The sequence below is a fragment of the Phaethon lepturus genome, unplaced genomic scaffold (assembly GCF_000687285.1).
Source record: "Phaethon lepturus isolate BGI_N335 unplaced genomic scaffold, ASM68728v1 scaffold15845, whole genome shotgun sequence".
NCBI lineage: Eukaryota > Metazoa > Chordata > Aves > Phaethontiformes > Phaethontidae > Phaethon > Phaethon lepturus.
The window spans coordinates 12,265-31,870 of record NW_010539991.1 but is presented as its reverse complement, the minus strand read 5'-3'; the positions used below and the strand labels follow the sequence as shown (position 1 = coordinate 31,870).

At 41.8% G+C, this 19,606-nt stretch overlaps 1 protein-coding gene across 1 annotated transcript in view; it reads left to right on the top strand.

Annotated features, from left to right (window-relative positions):
- The window catches only part of LOC104620956 (unconventional myosin-IXa-like), a gene marked incomplete at both ends in the record, with an annotated part of 32,468 nt that overhangs the window by 2,337 nt on the left and 10,525 nt on the right, over positions 1-19,606 (top strand). Inside the window, 4 exons of the mRNA XM_010287319.1 lie at positions 3,083-3,192; positions 3,525-3,534; positions 14,362-14,456; positions 18,459-18,521. Of these exons, the coding sequence (XP_010285621.1) occupies positions 3,083-3,192; positions 3,525-3,534; positions 14,362-14,456; positions 18,459-18,521 (278 nt within the window). The remainder of the gene's footprint in view (positions 1-3,082; positions 3,193-3,524; positions 3,535-14,361; positions 14,457-18,458; positions 18,522-19,606) is intronic.

Sequence of the window (19,606 nt, the reverse complement as noted above, 5' to 3'; positions counted from 1 at the left end):
CTGCTGAAATCCAGCCAGCACGAGGTAGGACAATTGTGCTGCTGTTCTCTTTGGGAGTTATAAACAAGAGGATGAGGCTCAGCAAGAGAAAGAAAGGCTTCTTTCTGTATTTTTCCTTTTTGTCAGTTTTTTAGCTTCCTTTTCCTTCCCTCCTTCTCCTCCTGAACTGCAGGCAGAGCTATTTAGAGAAGAAATGCTGTTTTCACATGAGTTTAGTTTTTCAACCTAGTATTTTGCTTGCTGATTAAAGTCAACAAAGAAATACATTTAATACCCTCTCTTTAAAGATGCAAACAAACTCCTCCTTAGCTACCACTAATGGTATTTTTGTTTGGGGTTTCATAAAGCCGCTTTAAGTGAGCGAGCAGAAGCAAGGTCCCTATCTTTCCCACTAGGGATAAATAGATGCTCTCCAGCAATTCCTGCTACATCCTGCGTGCAACTTTTTATGCAAAAAGGAAACAGAATAATAATGAGCTTAAAAAATAAAATAAATAAATTCACATCATGCCAAATGCAACCAGAGTAGCTAGGCTCCTTGCTTTAACCCCATTTTCAGGATGGCGTGTTTTTTATTATTTAAGGGAGCTATCTTTCAGCTCTACCCACATAAAATCTTTCCAAATTGCTCCAAGTGGTACGTGCTGAGATATTTTGACTATACTGTGACCGCTTGAGCAGTCATGTTGGTGTTCTCGGCAGCTTCAGATCTGAGAATAAACACGTTGCTGTGTGCCGGCTGTAACTTTATAGCTCTGTGTATGGAGTAAAGGTTTTGGAAGTGGATAACATGCGATGAAGAAAGTGAGATCTGGATCTCAGATACCCTCCAACCTTTTTTTCCCCACTAAGACTGCTATCTCCACATACACGTGCTTTACTGAGTTTGATTAAAGTCATATAAACCATAATCTCTCTAAGCTCTGCCTTAATTGAAGGGAGATCCAAGACGTCAAAACTATGTATTTTGATGTGTTCTTGTATTGTGCTCTTTACTGAGGACACAAAGATGTAGGACTTTGTGTTCAAAGTCACATCTTCATAGATGTCTTGGATCCGACATCATGAAGTGGGCACGGTGGTGTCGGGTTGACGGTTGGACTTGATGATCTTCAAGGTCTTTTCCAACCTTAATGATTCTGTGATCCTGTTCTAAGTCATGTTCACCCTCTGGAAGCTCTATGCCATGTAAGGGTGGTTATGGGTGGTAGCTGGAGAGCCGGGGGTGCCTTTGGGGATCACTCTTCTGCCCTCGGGCCTGCAGGGAGGGATGCTCCGGCGCTCCGACCCCACGCTGGGAGCAAGTGTAGGAGCACCATCAGCTCCTTTCCTTGCAAGCGCCGATTCTCGGTTCGTTTTTACAAACCAAGTGTAATTAGTAACGACCCAGTCTTTACTCTGATGTGTTGCTGCTTGCTAGGTCATCACCCGCTTCCAAATAATAGGTGAAAATGTGTTTTATGTAGGTTATAAATTACATATTGCCGCTCAGCACAGGGAGTGCTTGTTTTTCCCCTTCCTTTTTCACATCCCGGTGGTCCTCTGGTTAAAGATCCTTTTCTCCCATTGGGTTCAACTGAGGAATCTCTTGCTAAATTCAGCAAAAAAACCACTCTGAATTTGTACTTGAGCTTTGCAGTTTGTCTCAGCCTGGCAGAAGACGTGTGTGCTCGAAAGCTTGTTGGGTTTTCCAGCTATTCCAGTTAGTCTGGTTAAAGATAATATTACGTCTGTCTACAAAATTTCTCATCTCTATCTGCGATGTATCCCATCGCAGCTACTGTGATACCAGCATCAGCTTGTGATTTTCATTTATTTCCTGTACATTTAGTTACAGGGGAGTTACCAAAAGGCTTAAACACACTGTAGTGATTCTTCAAAAGCTTGAAAGAAGAAATGCTGGTGTAAACTTCGTCGTTGTAGAGCTTGCAGGTTTCTTACAAGGGGAGTTGTACACCGGTTGTTTAATTACACGGCGACGGAAAGGGAGCGTGTTGGCCGAATATCTTTGGAGTGGGGAGCAGTCGGAGGGGGTTTTTCAGGCTGCATGGTGGCAGTTAAACAGAAAAGGCATTAAAAAAAAAAATTAGCAGTACAGTACCCATCTACTGGAGGTAGAAGGAAAACAGAAGAGAGAGAATTTAGTGAGCTTGTACTCTAACCGAGTATTGCTTATTTGCATGAAATTAATTGGAAAACAAAGTCTGCTGTTACTGTTCGCTCCGGCAAGCAATGCCCCTGTGAATTTTCCAAGTGTATCTTCTGCATTTCTCCGGCTACCAGCTGTGCAGAGTGTCGTAGCATGAAATACATGTGCACGGCTCCCAGTGCAGCAAACAGAGCATCGCTCGTTTGTTCTGAGCAGGTCACCGTCTGTCGATCCGTCACACACCTCTTTTCCGAACATCTGACGATTTAAATGCGATACTGGACATACACGTTACTGTAGCGTTTGCTATATTCTTCTCAAGCATGAAAAGGTTGCAGAAGTTGGTGTTCCCCAAAACATTATGTACGAAGACTAAAGAGATTGCAAAGCTAAATGCTATTAAATGCCTTTGGAGACTGAATTTGTGCTGCGGTTCTTGGGCATCCTCAGCAACACGGCATCTTCCTTCCGCTTCCCTACTGCGTGGAGATCTGGGTGATCCGCTCGTTTGCGCGGTAAAAGCGAGCTCACACCTGGGAGGACACTGGCTTCATTTGCCGGGAAATTTGGAAAACGTATTGCAACTGATGGAGGGAGACCCTGGAAGGAGATTCGAAGGCTGTCAGATGCTGCTCTAAAAATTGGGACTGCGTTCCTCGCTGTGGTTCGCTCCATTTGGGGTCAAATCTCCAACCCAACGTGCGTGGTTTGTGCAGGCTCTTTGCTCCTTGGTGTCGGAGTCCTTGGTCTTGCAGTGATATTGGATATGCGCAACTACTGTAAAAATTAATACTTGGAAGTATTGTTAAAAACGCTGCCCATTAACGGAAGATTCAGCCTCAAGCTACATTTCTTAATACGTACATGAAAAAAATTGTAGAGAGTGAAGGGGCGTTTGAGTCCCCATTTCATGATCTCTCTTGCTTGGCCAAGGTGGATGATGAAGAGCTGCTGGTTATCGTCGGGTGGGGTGGGGAGAAGGAGCAGCGAGGGCTCTGCGTCCCTGGGGTGCTGGTCAGCGCATCCACGCTGGTGCACCAAGGGTAGGCTTGGTTTGACGTCAAGTCAAAAAATCTCACCACGTTTTCCTCAATTTTATTAATTCAGGGCTTGCTTTCCCCGCCCCCCCCGCTAAATCCAACAAAAAAAAATAAACCCAAAGACTGCTCTCAGAAATACCAGCCTTGGCACTCTCGAAGAATACTGTGCACAGCTAAATAGGTGATTTTGGCAGGGAATTTCACTTTTAAGTGAAAGCTCATTCTCTGTGTGGAGACCCCTTGCGTGTCAAACGGAATTGAAAGGTCGTGCCCGTCTCGTGCCACGGGCCATCAGCTGTTTTGTGCTTGCATTGCAGCTGCTCCTTTCTCTGTAGACGGCGGATGGTACGGTGTCATATTTACCCCCAGCTTAGTAAGCTTTTTCAATTTATCGAAAACCTGTCCATTCATGGCCTCAAAAATGCCCACATTTGATACCTTTGGAAAGGTGGCACGCGGTACCTCTTAAATTGTCCTGTTTTGCTTTACCTAACAGCTGAAAATACATTTTTTTAAGCAGTTGCATCCTCTCCTAAGACAAATGCCTGATAGGAATACATTGATTTTTGAGACTTCCCTTTGGCTCCCTAAAAATAATCAGTGCCAGCCGTTGTTTTTCCTGGCACTTACCAAATATTCTGGTCACTGATAATTTTTTTTTTTCGGTGCTACCTATCAGTCTGGCTCCTGCAGGTGTTGTGGTCCATCCCCAATACTTAATAATAAGCATTTTTAAGCTCTGATTTCACCGCTTGAACTGTGTTAAAAAGAGGAAAAGACATTTTTACGGATCGATCAGATGTCCGAAGCTGCCCATGGCTACTCAAACATTGCAAGCGCTGGAAAACATCAGCCCAGCAGAGCTGCTGTGGTGTGAGTGAGTAATCTTAACTGTGTACAATACACAGGAATTTGATGCTGCAGCTTAACAGCACTTGAAATTTTGGAATTGCATCGAGTTGTGGATTATTTCTATAATCCCACAGAAGAGCGGGGAAGGGCTGGAGATGTGTATATTCACGTTTAACCTCGTCCTTCCTCGTGTGATATTTTACATGGCAGAAAACAAATGTGTTTTTATTGTGTTGATTTAATGGCAGAGCTCTGATTTTTTTTTTTTTTTTTTTTTTTTTTGGACGGGAGGGTGTGTATTATTTTTTTGTCTGTAACTGGCAAAAAGTAGCCGAGGTCTAAAAGGAAGGATAACACGGGCAGAAGCCAAGCTGTGTCTCGTATTACAGTGGTATGCTTTTGTTGCTGCTAACGTGTTTTTGTTTTTCTTCATTACACATATTTCTCTTGGGAGAAACAGGAAAAATATGTGTGTAAAATATACATGAGGGCTCCATGTCTCTGCTAAGAGGTTCCAGATGGGAGGCGTTACAGTAGGGACACTTTCTCCTGCCTTTTGGTCTGTAGCATTGATTTTGGTGACAAACTGCAGGAAAACAGAACAGTGAATGCTTCAATTTTTTTTAGTGTTTTTTTGGGCTATGCAACTGTGCGTGGGAAGTCGGAACTTCATTTCTAAACATGTATGGCCCCATGTAGGATTATTATGTTAAAAAAAGGAAAAAAAATAGGGTTTTGAAGGGACTTTGAGAGGCTTCCTCCAGGGGCTGGAGAGTGTCCAAGGGTTGTACCCCAGGCCAGATACCTCTGCCTAATTTAGAGGCTGATGGTTGGTGAGGAGGAGCTGGAAGCTGGTGGAGATGTCTCTCCAAGGGATGAGACTCTTGCCGATGGGTGATGTTTCGCTTCCGTGCCAGGCAGTGGCTCTTGGTTCTGGCTGAGGTTGGCGTTGAATTGGAGATGCTCCTCTTCAAGACCTCCCGAAATTTTGATGGCTTGTTTCCAGACCTGTCCTCGAGCTGAAGGTCCACAGCTCCACCACGCGAAGCAAGCAGCATTGCACCAAGAGTTCCAGCCTGGGCAAGCCATCGGTGATACCAGCCTGTCATCGCCAGCTCTTAAAATAAGTGTCACAGCTCCAGCGAACGCTTCTGAGTGCTACTAGAGCCGCCAAAAAGTGAGAACGGCGATAGGAACTCGCGTATGGCAAAACATGTTGTCCTAAAGGAATGTAGTCTGCTGTACGGATGTTTTTGCATAATGAAATTATATTAAAAAAAAAAAAAAGTACTTGCTTTTGGGATGTTGTGTGTTGTACCATTTTGAAGCATCAACAATTCCAACACTACGTGCTTCTGGCCAAAAAGACCTGAACCATGTTACTTTTGGAAGTAGGTGAAGCCATGGGTGAGGACTACCTTTCTACAGCTGTCTGTAATGCTTGATGCACTGAAAAGCTATAGCAGGTGCTTAAGAGGCAGCAGTTTACCCTGTCTTCTGCAAAGCACTGAAACATGTGGATGTTTGTCTGGTTTTGGAAATGGAGAAGTCGTATTTTCTTTAACGGTGGCTTCACAGCAGGTGCGACACGAGTGGTCAACAGCTCCGGAGACTCAAAGCCTCAACCTTGAGAAAAAGGGCAATCCTCATTCTGTGTACGTCCTCCCTTCCTTGTCTCAAGGGACGTGAGCTGCTGTGTTATTTGCAAGAAGAGTTTATTTAAAGTAAAGGAGCTCAGCCACAGTCCTGACACACTTCAGTGTTATTTCTAGAAGTTACTGAGGAGTTTTAATTGCAGCATCAGCTGTTTGTGATGCATCGCCGTACTTCATCTAGCTCTGCAAAAGCGGATTATGGAAGCGGGGAAATCGTGGTACGACTTGACGTTGTAATATACAATATAACCTCTTTGATAGTCGCTTTAAATATACGTTGAGGTTTTTTTATCTGTCAATACGCTATTAATGCTGTTTTGTTTCTGCTGTAGTGCTCATTCACGGTACTTGTATTGCCTATTGGGGGAGCATAAAACCTGCTCCTTAAGCCGTGCCTTGTTTTCAACTGGTCATTTTATTGCTCTGGGATTGTTTTATATCTCTATCGAGATGAAAAAATTATTTGAAGCTCAGATTAAGGAGATTTTGCGCGGTCCTGGAACCTGTCAGACACTTCCTATCTGCGTCTGTTGTAGTAAAATTTGTTCTTTGGCTGCAGAATATAAACGTTGGCCGTTGTAAGCATCCCCGGGATGGAGAGGCCACCATAATAACACCAAGGTACCCAACTTCATTTTGGGATACTTCTGCAAACCTGAAGCTGAACCGGGGCTGAAGATTTTTGTTTCCCACCAAAACGTTTGTTGGCTGATGCGAGCTGGAAAACATCTGCCTTTGGGTGCTCTTCCCAGGGCCATCCACCCTATGCATAAAAAAACCACATGTATGAGCAGAAGATCAGGAATGTGAGCCAGACCTTATGGATTTGGCAGCCTCTGCCTCGAGGGTCCGTCCGTACCGGCATTTGCCGATGACCGTCTGCCATCTTAGCCGGGGTTTTTTTCCCATTATGGCATTTGTGTGGGAAAACTGTCCCCGTTCGGGAAGAGGACTTAAGTAGGAGGCTTTGGCTTGGTTTTGGGGTTTTATTTTGTTGGGTTGTGGTTACATGGTAGTCCCTTTTTTCCAGAGCGTTGCTTAAAAGGCAGAAGCTGAAATGGTCGGATCCTGTGGTTAAGTATGGGAAAAGGAGGAACAGTCTGCCAGCGTTAAAGCATTTGCCAGGAATGCAGATGCTAAATCCTTTTTCTTGCATAGCTGATAGAGCACCTGCATCAGCAGACCTTTAAATCTCCCAAACAAGTATGTGTTGTAACGAATTTTATAGTACTTTATCTAGGGTGTCTTACTCTCTAAGGGTGTTCAATGGTGCTCTTGATATTTCCATTACATACACTAACACTTCTTTTATTCAGTTAAATTGACCCCCAGACCTTCTCCAAATCAGTGCTTTCCCATTAAAAGTCATTTTCTCCCATATTTGTATTAGGGAGCGTGACTTGAAGTGCACAAAGGCAGGTGGTCTTAACTGACCCTGTATTTTAAGCCTAATTGCCGCAACAGATTCGTCGCTTAATTGCTCCATCCCAGTATGGCAATTTGATTCAGCAGAGGGGGGAATTGCTGCCCTTGAACAGTCTCAGTTTTGCTGTGGCCAGGTAGGTTTAGGGCAAATGTTTTACAATGATTAAGACATTTTTAATTGACATAAACTATCAGTAACCAAAAAAAAAAAAAAAAAAATTAAAAAAGATGTTTCATAGCCTGTATAATGAGTAGTTTTTGATATGTAAGTTAAATTACAAGACGGTAAATCTGTTAATATCATAGAACTCACTTGGCTGCCATTCAGTAATTGTAATTATGAAATCAAGTATTGGATGTGCTTTATATTGAAAGAATACCGCTGAGTTTAATTCTGTGTAGTGAAGGGTGTGCCGTCATTGACAGTGGGAGGAAGAATGCTTTAACGTTCATAAATGCAACAAATAGTACACTTGTTTGGAGCAGGGAGACCTCTTAAATATGCTTTTGGACCTTTGGGCAGTCTTTGCAAGCCTGTCCACATGGACCTATTCTCCATAAGGTCCATATGGACAAGAGGGAGAGGAAGGCGCTTGTCAGCACTTCCCAGGTGTCTTTATCTTTTGGACTTTCCCCATCTGAAGTGTTTGAAGGTCATGTATTTGAAAGGTTCTTTGATGGGGAATGAAAAACAAGGAGAGGACAGGTTTGCATCTTTGGTCGCTGTGCCAGCTTAAAAAAATTGCATTACTGATTTTATGGGAAGAAACAGAGAATTACATGGTTTTGAGAAACTTGTAAGCAAAAAGTCACACTAATAGGAGACACTGCAGAAAGCAAACACCACCAAAGAGATGTTCTGCTGTGGTTTGCTATCAAAGACCAGTATAGGATTGGATTTTGTTCTAGGTAATGGGTTGAGACATGACTTTCATGTCCCTGCTCTCTCTGCACCATAACAGTGAGGAAGATGGCTAAATACCTGAAAACTGGAGAGCAGTTGAGGTTGGCAGGGACCTCCAGAGGACATCTGGTCCGTCCATGCTCAAAGCAGGTCAAGTGGGCTCAGGTTCTAGAGCAGTTGCTGTTTCTTGGCTTGATGAGGGGCTGGATTCCAACCATAGATCAAATCACTACCGCCTTTAAATAGCCAGCTGCAGAGGTTTGAGTGCTTCTAATATCTTCTTTTACCTGTAACAGACTTGTATTGCAAGGAAGGAAAACATAGATCTAGTTGTGGGGTTTTTTTAATCTTTATTTTTATTTTTTCTTGTGGTACAGCAGAAGCTGGAACCTTGCAAATACTTCCGTTTAAAAATCCTGAGTTGTTTTATTTCACACAACCTTCTGTGTGCTGTAGGTATGGCCAACCAGGAGATGCCACGGTGTTCATCAACTAAATGGGAGGGATGCACTGAGGAGGAATACCTTAAAATGTGTTGTGAATTGGTCTCAGTTGTATATAGATCCTAGTATGTGTGAGAGACTCGGAGATTTTAGATATATATGTGCATATATAGTCTTTTCAAACTCCTACTTGGCATTCCAAGTCTTCTGCTCATGTCAGCAGCCAGGAGAAATTTTCTTTAAAATGTTGGGAGAAAAACATTATCAATTTGTAAATACAGAACAAATACGTTTATTTTGTCATTATAGACCTTGGTTTTAAACTGCTTTGTCACCTTTGTGGTTTGAAACGGAAAATTGGGGTTTGGCTCTGCAAATGTGCTCTGGTGGCCCAGTGAAGAAAAGCATAAAAGGAAGAGAAGGTCAATGTTTGGCAGTTCAGGGTTGCAGGTCATTCTTGGCGAGAGCTCTGCTCAAGCATTGCAGCACCAACACTATAAATACTTCGTGGTTTGTGCTTTTTACCATAAAAGCGTTGGTGGTTTCATTAGGCAGCATGGAACATCTAGCCACAACCAAGAGAATTAAAGAACGAGGTGCAAGCACTTGAACTCGTATTTAATTGCTATAAACAAGATATTTGGTATTATTGCTTGGCCATGCAGGACAATGTCTCGAAGGATTCACATAACTGCTATTTTACTTTGTAAGGATCCAGGTTGTACCTCATACTTTTTGGCTTTGGTACTTATTTAGCTGTCGTGGTCTCTGCGCCGTAGAGGTGGCTTTTAGAGCTCCTTGTGGAAACCAAAAGTTGGGGGAGATATGTCAAAGTGGTACAGTTGCAGCAGCGCAATTCGGGTTCATAGGTTTTATCAGGCAGTGAGCTGCAGATTTAAAAGTAGTATTTCCCAGGGCAGAAGCAATAATGAGAAGGGATTTAGCAAGGCTCTACCTTAAGTAGTCTAGATGCATTTTATGTTCTGGCCATAATTCAATATATTTCTGTGAAAAAGCAATATAACAGGACAAGAGGCGTGCTGGGAGCTAGGTTGCAGGTTGAATGAAAACAAGCAAAAGTGATCTTTTATCATCCAGCTGTTTATGTTTCAAGATGTAGAAAGGAATTTGTAACTACAGAGAATAAGTTAAAAAACCAGTGAATGTCCTGGTCACATAAAAAAGACATTAAAATGACAAAATTTCAAAATTTCAATATTGTATTTTTTCCCTGTGTCTTTTTTTTTTTTTTTTTTTTGGAATAAAGGTATTTGTGAATTATTATTTCTTTTTCAAGCGTAATATATAGAATATCACAGAATAGTCTGAGGGCTGGCAACACCTCTGCTGGGAGGACAGGCTGAGAGAGTTGGGGTGGTTCAGCCCGGAGAAGAGAAGGCTCCGGGGAGACCTTCTTGAAGCCGGCCAGGATTTAAAGGAGGCTTAGAAGAAAGATGGGGACAGACTTTTTAGCAGGGCCTGTAGCGACAGGACACGGGATGATGGTTTTAAACTAAAAGAGGGGAGATTTAGACTAGATCTAAGGAAGAAATTTTTCACACTGAGGGTGGTGAAGCCCTGTCCCAGGTTGCCCAGAGAGGTGGTGGATGCCCCATCCCTGGGAACACCCCAGGTCCGGCTGGCCGGGGCTCTGAGCACCCTGCTCTGGTTGGGGGTGTCCCTGCTCATGGCAGGGGAGTTGGACTAGATGGCCTTTAGAGGTCCCTTCCCACCCAAACTGTTCTGTGATTCTCATATTGGGGCAAATAGCCTTCAAAGCTGGAAAGAAATCACAGGTGATGTTTAAAACCACCGCGCTCTGTGGGAGCACACGCTGGGCTGCTCTAACAGAAGCTATAGGTGAAGCATGCGAATGCACGTCTGACCTCGCTGTCGCATCATTCGTGTCGCATCCATCTAACTCTGTCCCTGGCCTTGTGTTTATGTCATTTGATGGTAAATAGATTTTTCCTACGCTGTTTTCTTCGGTGCAGTCCCCGTGCATTAGGGCTTGGGCTCATTGGGCATCGCACGGACCCCGCACCCCTCTTGTCCTTTACCAGCACCTATATATGCAAAGATTTTAATACACAAATATTCTCTTTGGTTGCGTGAGTTCAGACGAGCGTTATATTTCCCTGGCTGCTATATTGCTGGCTGACGCTTTGAGTTTCCATTTTGCTTATACAGTTACGAGTCATTCATACTTTATGAATACGTTTGATTCATGAATTCCAAAATTCACAGTAAACCAGGGAATACGTGGCTTCCAGCAGCCCCTTGTCTGATATTAACCTATTTCTTGTCCCCAGCGCAAATGAGCATGACTCAGTCTTGCTCCCAGTCCCTTCAGAGCCCCACAATGGAATATAACTACTAATATAACTATTCCACGACGGCATAGCCCGTGTTGAGATTTAAGGAGTTGGCTTGCTTTTCTTCTGATACATTCATGGTACGGCTTTCTAAAAAACGAAATTTACATTTCACGTAGATGGGAAACCATTTAAAAAGTCTTGTCTATTAACACATTTCTCCTTCTATATAGCAAAGATAAAATGATATCTTTATTTTTTCCTCTAAGGGTGAGCACTAGAGGCTCATTTGGGAAGGGCAAGGCTGAAGACCTTAAATACGCCAGCAAAGGCACGTGTTTTCACTAGCGCTTTCACCACAGAAACTATTATTCTATAGGGGAATGCAGCTGTTGTTTTATATGGGAACGACATTCAGTTAGGATTATCTATATAGCAGCATCTTATTGTCATTGCCGTATGAGAACAGGTCACTGCGGTGTTTTCCTCGATGCAGGGGTTTGGAAAATAACCTTATTTCAGGGAAGATATTAAAATAATCCCTCTTCCAGCTGTACTCTGTAATTAATCCAGACTGCATTAATATTCAGTCCAAAATGAAGAGACCTTCAGGATCAGGAGAGGAGGAACGTGAAGTATTTAGCCACGAAACTGTTAATTTTTTTTTTTTTTTTTCCTTGCCATCCACGATAAGCATCTCTTTGTGCAGGAGGGCGGTGGGAGGCAGGAGGAATGGAGCTGCTCGTTCTTCTGTTGAATCACCAGCGCTGGGTCCAGAGGGATGTTCGGCTCCTACAGAGGAACGTATTGAATTCTGTTTCCTTCGAAATGTTGAGCCCTGGCCAGTAAAAGCTTTGGTCTCCCCCAGAATTTTAGGAATGCTGTTACGGAGTTTTGTCCGTTGAGCTGCTCAACAGCTTCGAATCAATGAATTAGTAGAGGGTAATAATACAAACAGATGATAATTTGTTTTAGGGAAGTAGTTATAACTCATTTTGTGTTTTCCGAGGCTGAACTACCGTATTATGCCCTGGCTGCAGAAGGACATGGTGTCCTGTTCGAGTATATAGAGATTTAGGCATGCATACATTGAATTAATAGCACTTTTTTTTTTAATAGCCCAATAGTTCCGCTAAAGAACATGGTGAGTAAACCAAACAAAAATGTATTAAGTTGTCTCAGGCGTTTCTTTAGCTACTTGTTGGCCCTTCACCAATGCCTTTGCCATAAAGTCAGCCTTAAGTTTTAGCGAGACGTGAGCCAAAGAGCTTTCTCATTTACATCAGCAATAAAGAAAAAAGCATGAAAGAGGGATATTATGGGTTGTGATTTTTGTAGGCATTTGGGTTATAATACATAATGTGGTCTGGCATATTAATCCAGAGAAAAAGCTCATAAAAAAAAGAGGACTCTCGCAGTTGCCCACTCCGATGTTTGAAATGTTTTCTCCTGATGCTAAATGGTCCTTGTTGCAGAATATAAAAGATTTATTCCTGGGTAAGGCTCTTCCGTTTTTTTAAAGAAATCCTAATAAATAGACCTTATTTCTCTCCATGATCTATTACTTAAAGTATAAGCACAGCGAACCGAACCAGAAAATCCTTTTAATATTGTTTTTTTGCTTAAATTCTTTATTAAGTTATATGAAAAGGTGATTAAAATAGGGCTGCTGTGCGTTTAGTTTGTTCGAGTTCATATTGCTGCTGGCTGGTTTCTTCTCAAGTGAACAGCATTAATTAGGTGTATAGAAAATTTGTCTTACTGACTTCATGGGATGTCTTAGATTGTGGTGGATCCTACTGCGGGGAAATACTCATAACGTAATCAGTATTATTTAAAAGAAATATATAAATACATGATAATGTGCTAGCTTGCGTTGAATATCAACGTATTCTGCTTAGAAGCTTCTTGCTGTCTCTCAGCTCACTGAGAGGACGGGACGGGTAAATCCTACGGAAATGTTAAATAGCATCCCGTCTTTTGATGCCAAAATGCCTATTTTTGGGGAGAGGATGCCTGGATTTTCATTGCCAGGAGAGTTTTGGGGGTTTCAGTGGTTACCTGGAGGTGCGGGCACCTTTGATGCCCTCCTGAGGGTGGGTAGAGGAGGGATGCTGGGTGCGGGGAGGATTTTTGGGGAGAATAAGCAGAAAACAAGTGTGAGCAGCCTGAGAAGATGTGAAAACTCTGTAGGGGAGCGTTCCTTAGCTGTGTGTCTGAAATAATCTCTCAAGTATAATCTGCTTGCTCGGCAGGTTTCGTCTATCCCAGAACTTGTTTTAGTCAACTAAAGCGAATTCATATGCAACAGCTTGAATTTAAACAAATCCCTGTATTCAAATAGAGGGGGAAAAATAAAAATCACATCGTTATTCTCCTTCGGTTCTTAAATCATTAAATCTAACCAGATTGCTAAATAAATCTGCCTGGGAAGGTAAAAGTAGACGTGAGAGCGGGCGTCATGCAGGTACTGTAGGTGTCGAACACTTTTTCGCCAAGGTATAATTTCATTTGGCCTTTATTTTTTGCTTTTAGTTGCAACGTTAATTCTGAAAAGGTCATTTGAAAAGCTTCAGATTATAGATGTAAAGCCCTTTTAATCTTTTCTAATAAATAGCTGAGTAGGGAATAAATCTATTGGGAGTTGGGAGCTGAGCTCTGGTACTAAGCCTCAGCACAAAATGTATTTGTAATTGTAATTTAGCCTCCATACACAAACAACACTTAGATATTATCTTGCGTATAATTACCTTAAATAAGTTTGGCTTAGAAGAAAAGGTGAATGATTATCAAAACTGGTTTAATAAAGGAGACATTAATTGGACCTGGCAGCTTAGCAGATTCTGTCACCGTGGGCCGGATTATTATTAAAGTGGTTTAGGGAGAGTTGAAAATACCAGTTTTCAGTGAAGCTGAGCTGCAGTTCTTACGGGTTTCCAGAAGCTCTTCTGTTCAGAGGTTTCTTTGAAATGGCAATAAATGACTCGCTGCATTAGGTGCCTCGGCAAGGCAGGGTTTTACTAAAACCCTTTGCATAACAAAGACTTAAAAGCATTTTGATTTTGGAGAAGCAACAGCAGCAAATCGAAACGACAGTGTCTGAAATGCTGAAAACACTCTGGGTTATGCCGGTGCTATATATGACACTGTCTAACATCTGAGTAGCCTTCAAAGCGTTTTTTTTTTCCCCCTAATTCCATATATAATTAAAAAGCAGCTTTCTCTAGCTCATTAAAATTTAGAGTCTTGTTGGAGCAGTGTACTTTTATATTTATTTAAATGAATAAAGCACAGCCTTAATATAGACTGTAATAACTTCAAATACTAAATCTCTCTTGTACAGCTAACACTTTTATTTTTAAAGTGTTTATCTGCCCTTCCTGAATACCAAATTGAAAATTAATATCGTCCTCAGAAGCTCATCGTGTTATTTTGTAGACCATTCAACCAACTTTCACCACGTGCTTTTTATTAATTATACAACGATAGCAGAACCCCCCAAAGTTACGTTGTTAGTGACGTGCATTTATCTGCGGTGGCTTTTCCAACGTAACGATGGCATCCCTCTCTTTTCACAGGCTTTCGGAAACGCAAAAACGGCACATAACAACAACTCGAGTCGCTTTGGCAAATTTATTCAAGTGAATTACCAGGAGACGGGCACCGTGCGCGGGTGAGTAGGGATCGCGTTGAAGATACTGTACGTATTCTTACCTTAGGCACGAGGGGCCTAAATAGGCTGTTGTAGGGGATACACAAAAAAGAAGGTTGATTTTTTTTCGGCCAGTATGTTTCCCAAAACAGAGCGGGGCGGGAAGAGGGGGGAATTTAGCATATTTAAGTCCATTGGTATGAAAATGTTGGCATATCCGAGCTGCACATTGAAGTGTGAATACACCTGAGGTGGCTTCAAGCCAGTTGAGCTCTCCTCAATCATGATGTCAACTTTATAATTAAGCTGAAATGGAACTTCTCCTCTTAAGATAGCAGGTAGGGCAGGAAAGGGGAACGTTTTAGCTAGGATTGGGTTAGGGGGCTGCAGCACGATAGGAAGGACGAGGCTGAGCGAACTGGATTTGCTCAGCCTCAGGAAGAGAAAGCCAAGGGGGGATTTAATCTCCAGCTGCCTGATGAGTGTTACAGAGGCGATGGAGCCAGACTCTTCTTGATCGCTGTCTAATTCCCCATATGCTTCGGTCTCTACCCCGACGCCGTTCTTTAACCCACCCCTTGAGCAGTTAGGGCCTCTATTCTTCCCCCGTGCCATTGCAAGGAGGTGCTTGTCTCCGTCGTGGTTCTCCACAGGTTATTTCAGCATCTCTTCTGCTACCCAACGCTCGTGGGACGTACAGCTGTGACTCAAACCTTCCTTCTCCTGGGCAGGGCTGCAGCAGAAGTGCTGCATGGTTGGAAGCCTATGGATGAAACCTTCTGGGTGGGCTTACCTAAGCCTGGCTTTCTTTTTGGCTTTAGACAATTTACACGGCATCAGGTCATCACAAAGTGACTCAAGGCAGCTGTAAATGAGCAGGGCTTTGTTAACGCTGCTTTTCGTCCGGGTTAATTAACTCAGTTGGAAAAACAAAGAGTAGAAGTGGCATTCCAGGGGTTGTATGATTTCTGCAGCTAGCTAAAAGATCTCTTGCTGGGGCTTCGCTGTTACTTGACAGAATTGCTTTTAAAATTCTTTCTTTCGTCTTTTCCGGCAGAACAGTATCACACAAATAGCTTCCATTAATTTTTCAGATGAGCTTGGGTACTTTGTGTACCTTCCCGCTGTTTTTTCATCCTACGTCAAATCTGATGGTCTCTTTTTTTTTTTTTTTTTTTAATTTTAGTTCTTTATTTCTGGTGAACGGTTGTCTTAAAAGGATAAGCCTCAATTTTTTCAATACCTACTGAAAATACAGGGTAACAAGAATCCAGCAAATGCCCTAAATATCTTGACATGCTATGTCAGCTCTGTGGAAGTGGCCTTTATTTATATTTGTCAGATAGGTGCAAATAACATTGTATTTGTATACTCTAGTTCATAAAATAAAGGGAATTTTCACCTTTCTTTAAAAAAATGCACTTTCTCCATCTTTGGTTGCATGGTGCGATGTGACTGTGCTTTGCTATAAGCTTGCAGCGCTGCCCCAATGAAAATAAAAAGACATTTAAAAAAACCTTTGAGCTGTTCCTAGCATATGAGACCACATTTTTTTTTTTTCTTCAGTCTTACAAAGAAGATCACAGGTATTTTTTTAAAACTTAGCATAGATTTTAAGCACAACCCAAGTCAATTATCATCCTGTATTCTGCATATTATTTGCTTTGTTAATGTAACTGTAATTTGCAGCCCCGAATCGGAATTTTGCTCTGTTCGGAGGCTGAAAATAGCAGCTGGGTATTTGCTTACAAACCCTATGAATATAATAACCCAAAACTTGAAGCGAATTTAAACTTAAGAGACGTAATAGCCAAGAGATTTAGTAGCAGCCAGCCCCGCCCCATGAAATGAAGTCTTTGAAGACGTCTTTAAAATCGACGGAGCATGAGCAATGGCTACAGTTAAGTGCGTTCCCATAAGGCTTTATGAATTTATTACGTCCTGTTCGATGATAAGCGAGTTCTGGAGGAAGGTCTTCGCAACCTGTTCAGTCCTCATAAGATGATCAAAAGCCTCAACATCTGACACGCTCCATAAAATTGCAGAAGAGCCAGATAGGAGACATTTTAATTAAAAGCAACAGTGCATTGGTATAATGGTAAATCTGTGCAATGGCATGAGGCTGTATCTCAAATACCATGAGCTGGCGCTTTCAAACACGCCGTGCTTGGGTCTTTTGCATGTTGCTATTTGTATATGAAATTCAGTCTCAGATTTCAGGTGGTGTTACCTGGTATGCTAAGTACAGGCTCTGTAGCGTGCTTAAATGAGTATTTTGCACGAAGCCGGACTCTTAGAACTCCTTTTCTTTACTCTTAAAGGTGGACTTGACATAATTGACAACAGGAAAGAGAAAGAGAACATTTGGAGACGTCTACTTTTTTTATAGTTTTTATACATTGGTTTTCCTTTTCACTATCCTATTACAAGAGGGGACATATATTCTTCTTGGGACATGAATTCATTATGACCTTTGCCCTAAGCAAGGAGTATTTTACCAAAACAGCATTTTAGTTGCATCTACAAAAAAATGGAAAAAAAAAAAATTATTTGTTTAATTTTCCCTGATTTAAACAGTGGTTTGGACTAGATGACCTCTATAAGACCTTTTCAACCTAAATTATTGCATGAGAGTGATTTTTGGGGGGTGGTGGTCTATAATAAGAGCAGAAATCACAGGGGAGGGGATGAAATGTCAAGGGCGGCGGACGTGATCCAGGTTGTCGTACAGCAACGTGCGGAGCTACTACCCAGGGGTGGGAGTGGGATCTGGGACACTCTGACACCTTTTTCACTCATCTGTTCACCGAGCCTGCAGAGAATTTATGGTGTGGGCTGGGAAGGAAAAATTGGTTTCAGATTAGAAAGGGGATACAAAAAAAACCCCTGTTGGTGAGGAATAGCCGTAGACTATTCTCAGCTTCCTAGAAGGGAATAAACAAGAATAAACCTTTTTAGTGCAAAACATACAGAGGAATAATGCTGCTTTGCTGTCTGTCTGTCTTTACTCCTGTTATCCAGCAAGCTTGTCCCATTGTGGGTTGGATATGCCATTTCCAGTAGCCTCTCCTAAGACCTTCTCTATGAGTTGTCACAAAACCTCTGCAGCATTTATTTTATTTTTTAGTGAAAGGAGGGGGAATTCCTGAGATGCAAGTAATAAATAGGTCTGTCTTCCCCATCTGGAGACTGTGGTGGAGAAGCGAGCGTAGAGGCACCTCCTCGTCCCACCATGCCCAAGGTTCATTGGGTTTCCCAACTCATACGTGGCTGCTAATGTTGGTGCCACGTCACTGGGCGTCTGTAGCTGGAAAAGCATAGCTACATCATCAAAACTGCCAATTATAACTCCGGTTTTTAAATCCCTATCATTACTGGTTAGCATTGTTTGGAAGCAAAAAACCTGTCGAAGCTTGTTTTAGTTCTACAAGCTTGAAAAAAGTATTTAGTATGTAAATTAAACATGTTTATTATGGAGGCTCTTAGGATGTAAACTCCAATAAGGAGCTTTTGCAATTGTTTATTTTTTAACCGTAGCCACAAGTTAATAACCCGAGTTTTTGCCGAGAAGTGGCTCTTCTGGAAGAGGGAACGGTGATTTGGGGACGGATTCTGCAGCTAAAACTGATCTTGCAAACTTTTGCACCCAGATAAATTTCTTGTGTGCACAAATCTTGGTCTGCAAGCAATTTTATTTTGCTGGCTTTGGATTAAATAGGTATCCAAGATTCTTCGTTGCTGTCAAAATTTCCCCCTGTGCTCCCTGCCCATAGGCTAACGCATCTGAGATCATGTTTTTCATATCCAAGTTAGTCTTGGCTTTGTGTCAAACCAAAAAACCCTCAAAAGCCAAACATAATATTGGGCTTGTTCTGCCTAGGAAGAAATTTATACAACTAAATGAAACAAGGCTGAAACTTTTTTTTTTTTTGTGCGTACTAAGACTGAAACGTCCCCGTAAAGCTGTGTTCATTTAAGTTGAATATTGGGTCAATGAATAACGCTTTTATTTTTTCCTTCCAGAGCTTATGTTGAAAAGTACCTCCTGGAGAAATCAAGGCTAGTCTATCAGGAGCACAATGAACGGTAGGTGCCCGTATTTTGCTTATAGGGTTGGTTTTGACTTCTGTACGTGCCAATAGCGTGGCACAGATAGCTTAAAACCCCGCTTGAGCTGGCAGAGAGGGATCAGGATTTTCCTGCTCCTAACCCTGTGCTTCAAAGAGAAATGATGCATTCTGTATTTTGCTGTTTAGGGAGGAATGTACTACCCAGGGAAAATGAACTCCTTTATTTTATTGACAGTCTTTGACTTGCATTTTCTTTATGATTCATGTCATATGGATTATTATGAAACATTTGTTTTCTCGTGCAAACTTGTAAGCTATTTAATATCTAATGTGGGGGGGGAAGATGGTATTTTAGTTTTGTTTTAGTTCTTAACACATTGAAGCCATCAGAAGGGCCTCTAGAAAAAGCTAAAATTATATAGACAACAAATTTAAGTAAATTGTTCTTTCCTAAATGCAACATATTATTTGTTACATACTCCTCTCTCCGCAATTATTACTCTGATTTTATATAAATTGACTGCTTCTAGTTGTCTTTTTCAACTCTTGGCGCTTCATCTGTGAGACAGATGTTGCACGAGGAGTTTTCTCAAACGCTCGTGGGCTGATCCCGAAGTTAAATAGCATATACAACCTTGGCAAATGTACTCTTGAGTGTTGCAAGATGATGAAACTTGGTTCCTCTTGGAAAACGTCCAAATTAAAAGCAAAGTTTCAACTGTCGAAATACTGCCACGCTCTTAGCGTTAATCTGTGCTAGAGGTGTCTTGAAGGAAAACAGGTGAGTGTCGCTTGGGGTGGTTTTAGTAGTAGTAATATTCAAGTATTTTGGATATTTGAGTAGCTGTAAAAATTGATGTTTTTTCGGTTCTGTCTTACAGAACTGAAACTGCAAAATCATTGCCTTTTAAATGGTGGTAAAGTAATAAAAATAATAATAATTTCTGCATTGCAAAGAAATACGTTGTTTTGATTCTACTAAATATGTAGGCATTGCACATGTTTCTGGAGGAAAATGTGACAGTGTCGGCTAGGAATTCTTTAAGTATATTCTAGGGCAGTAGATGTCCTTGGATGGAAAAGAGGGACTTCATTCTCCAT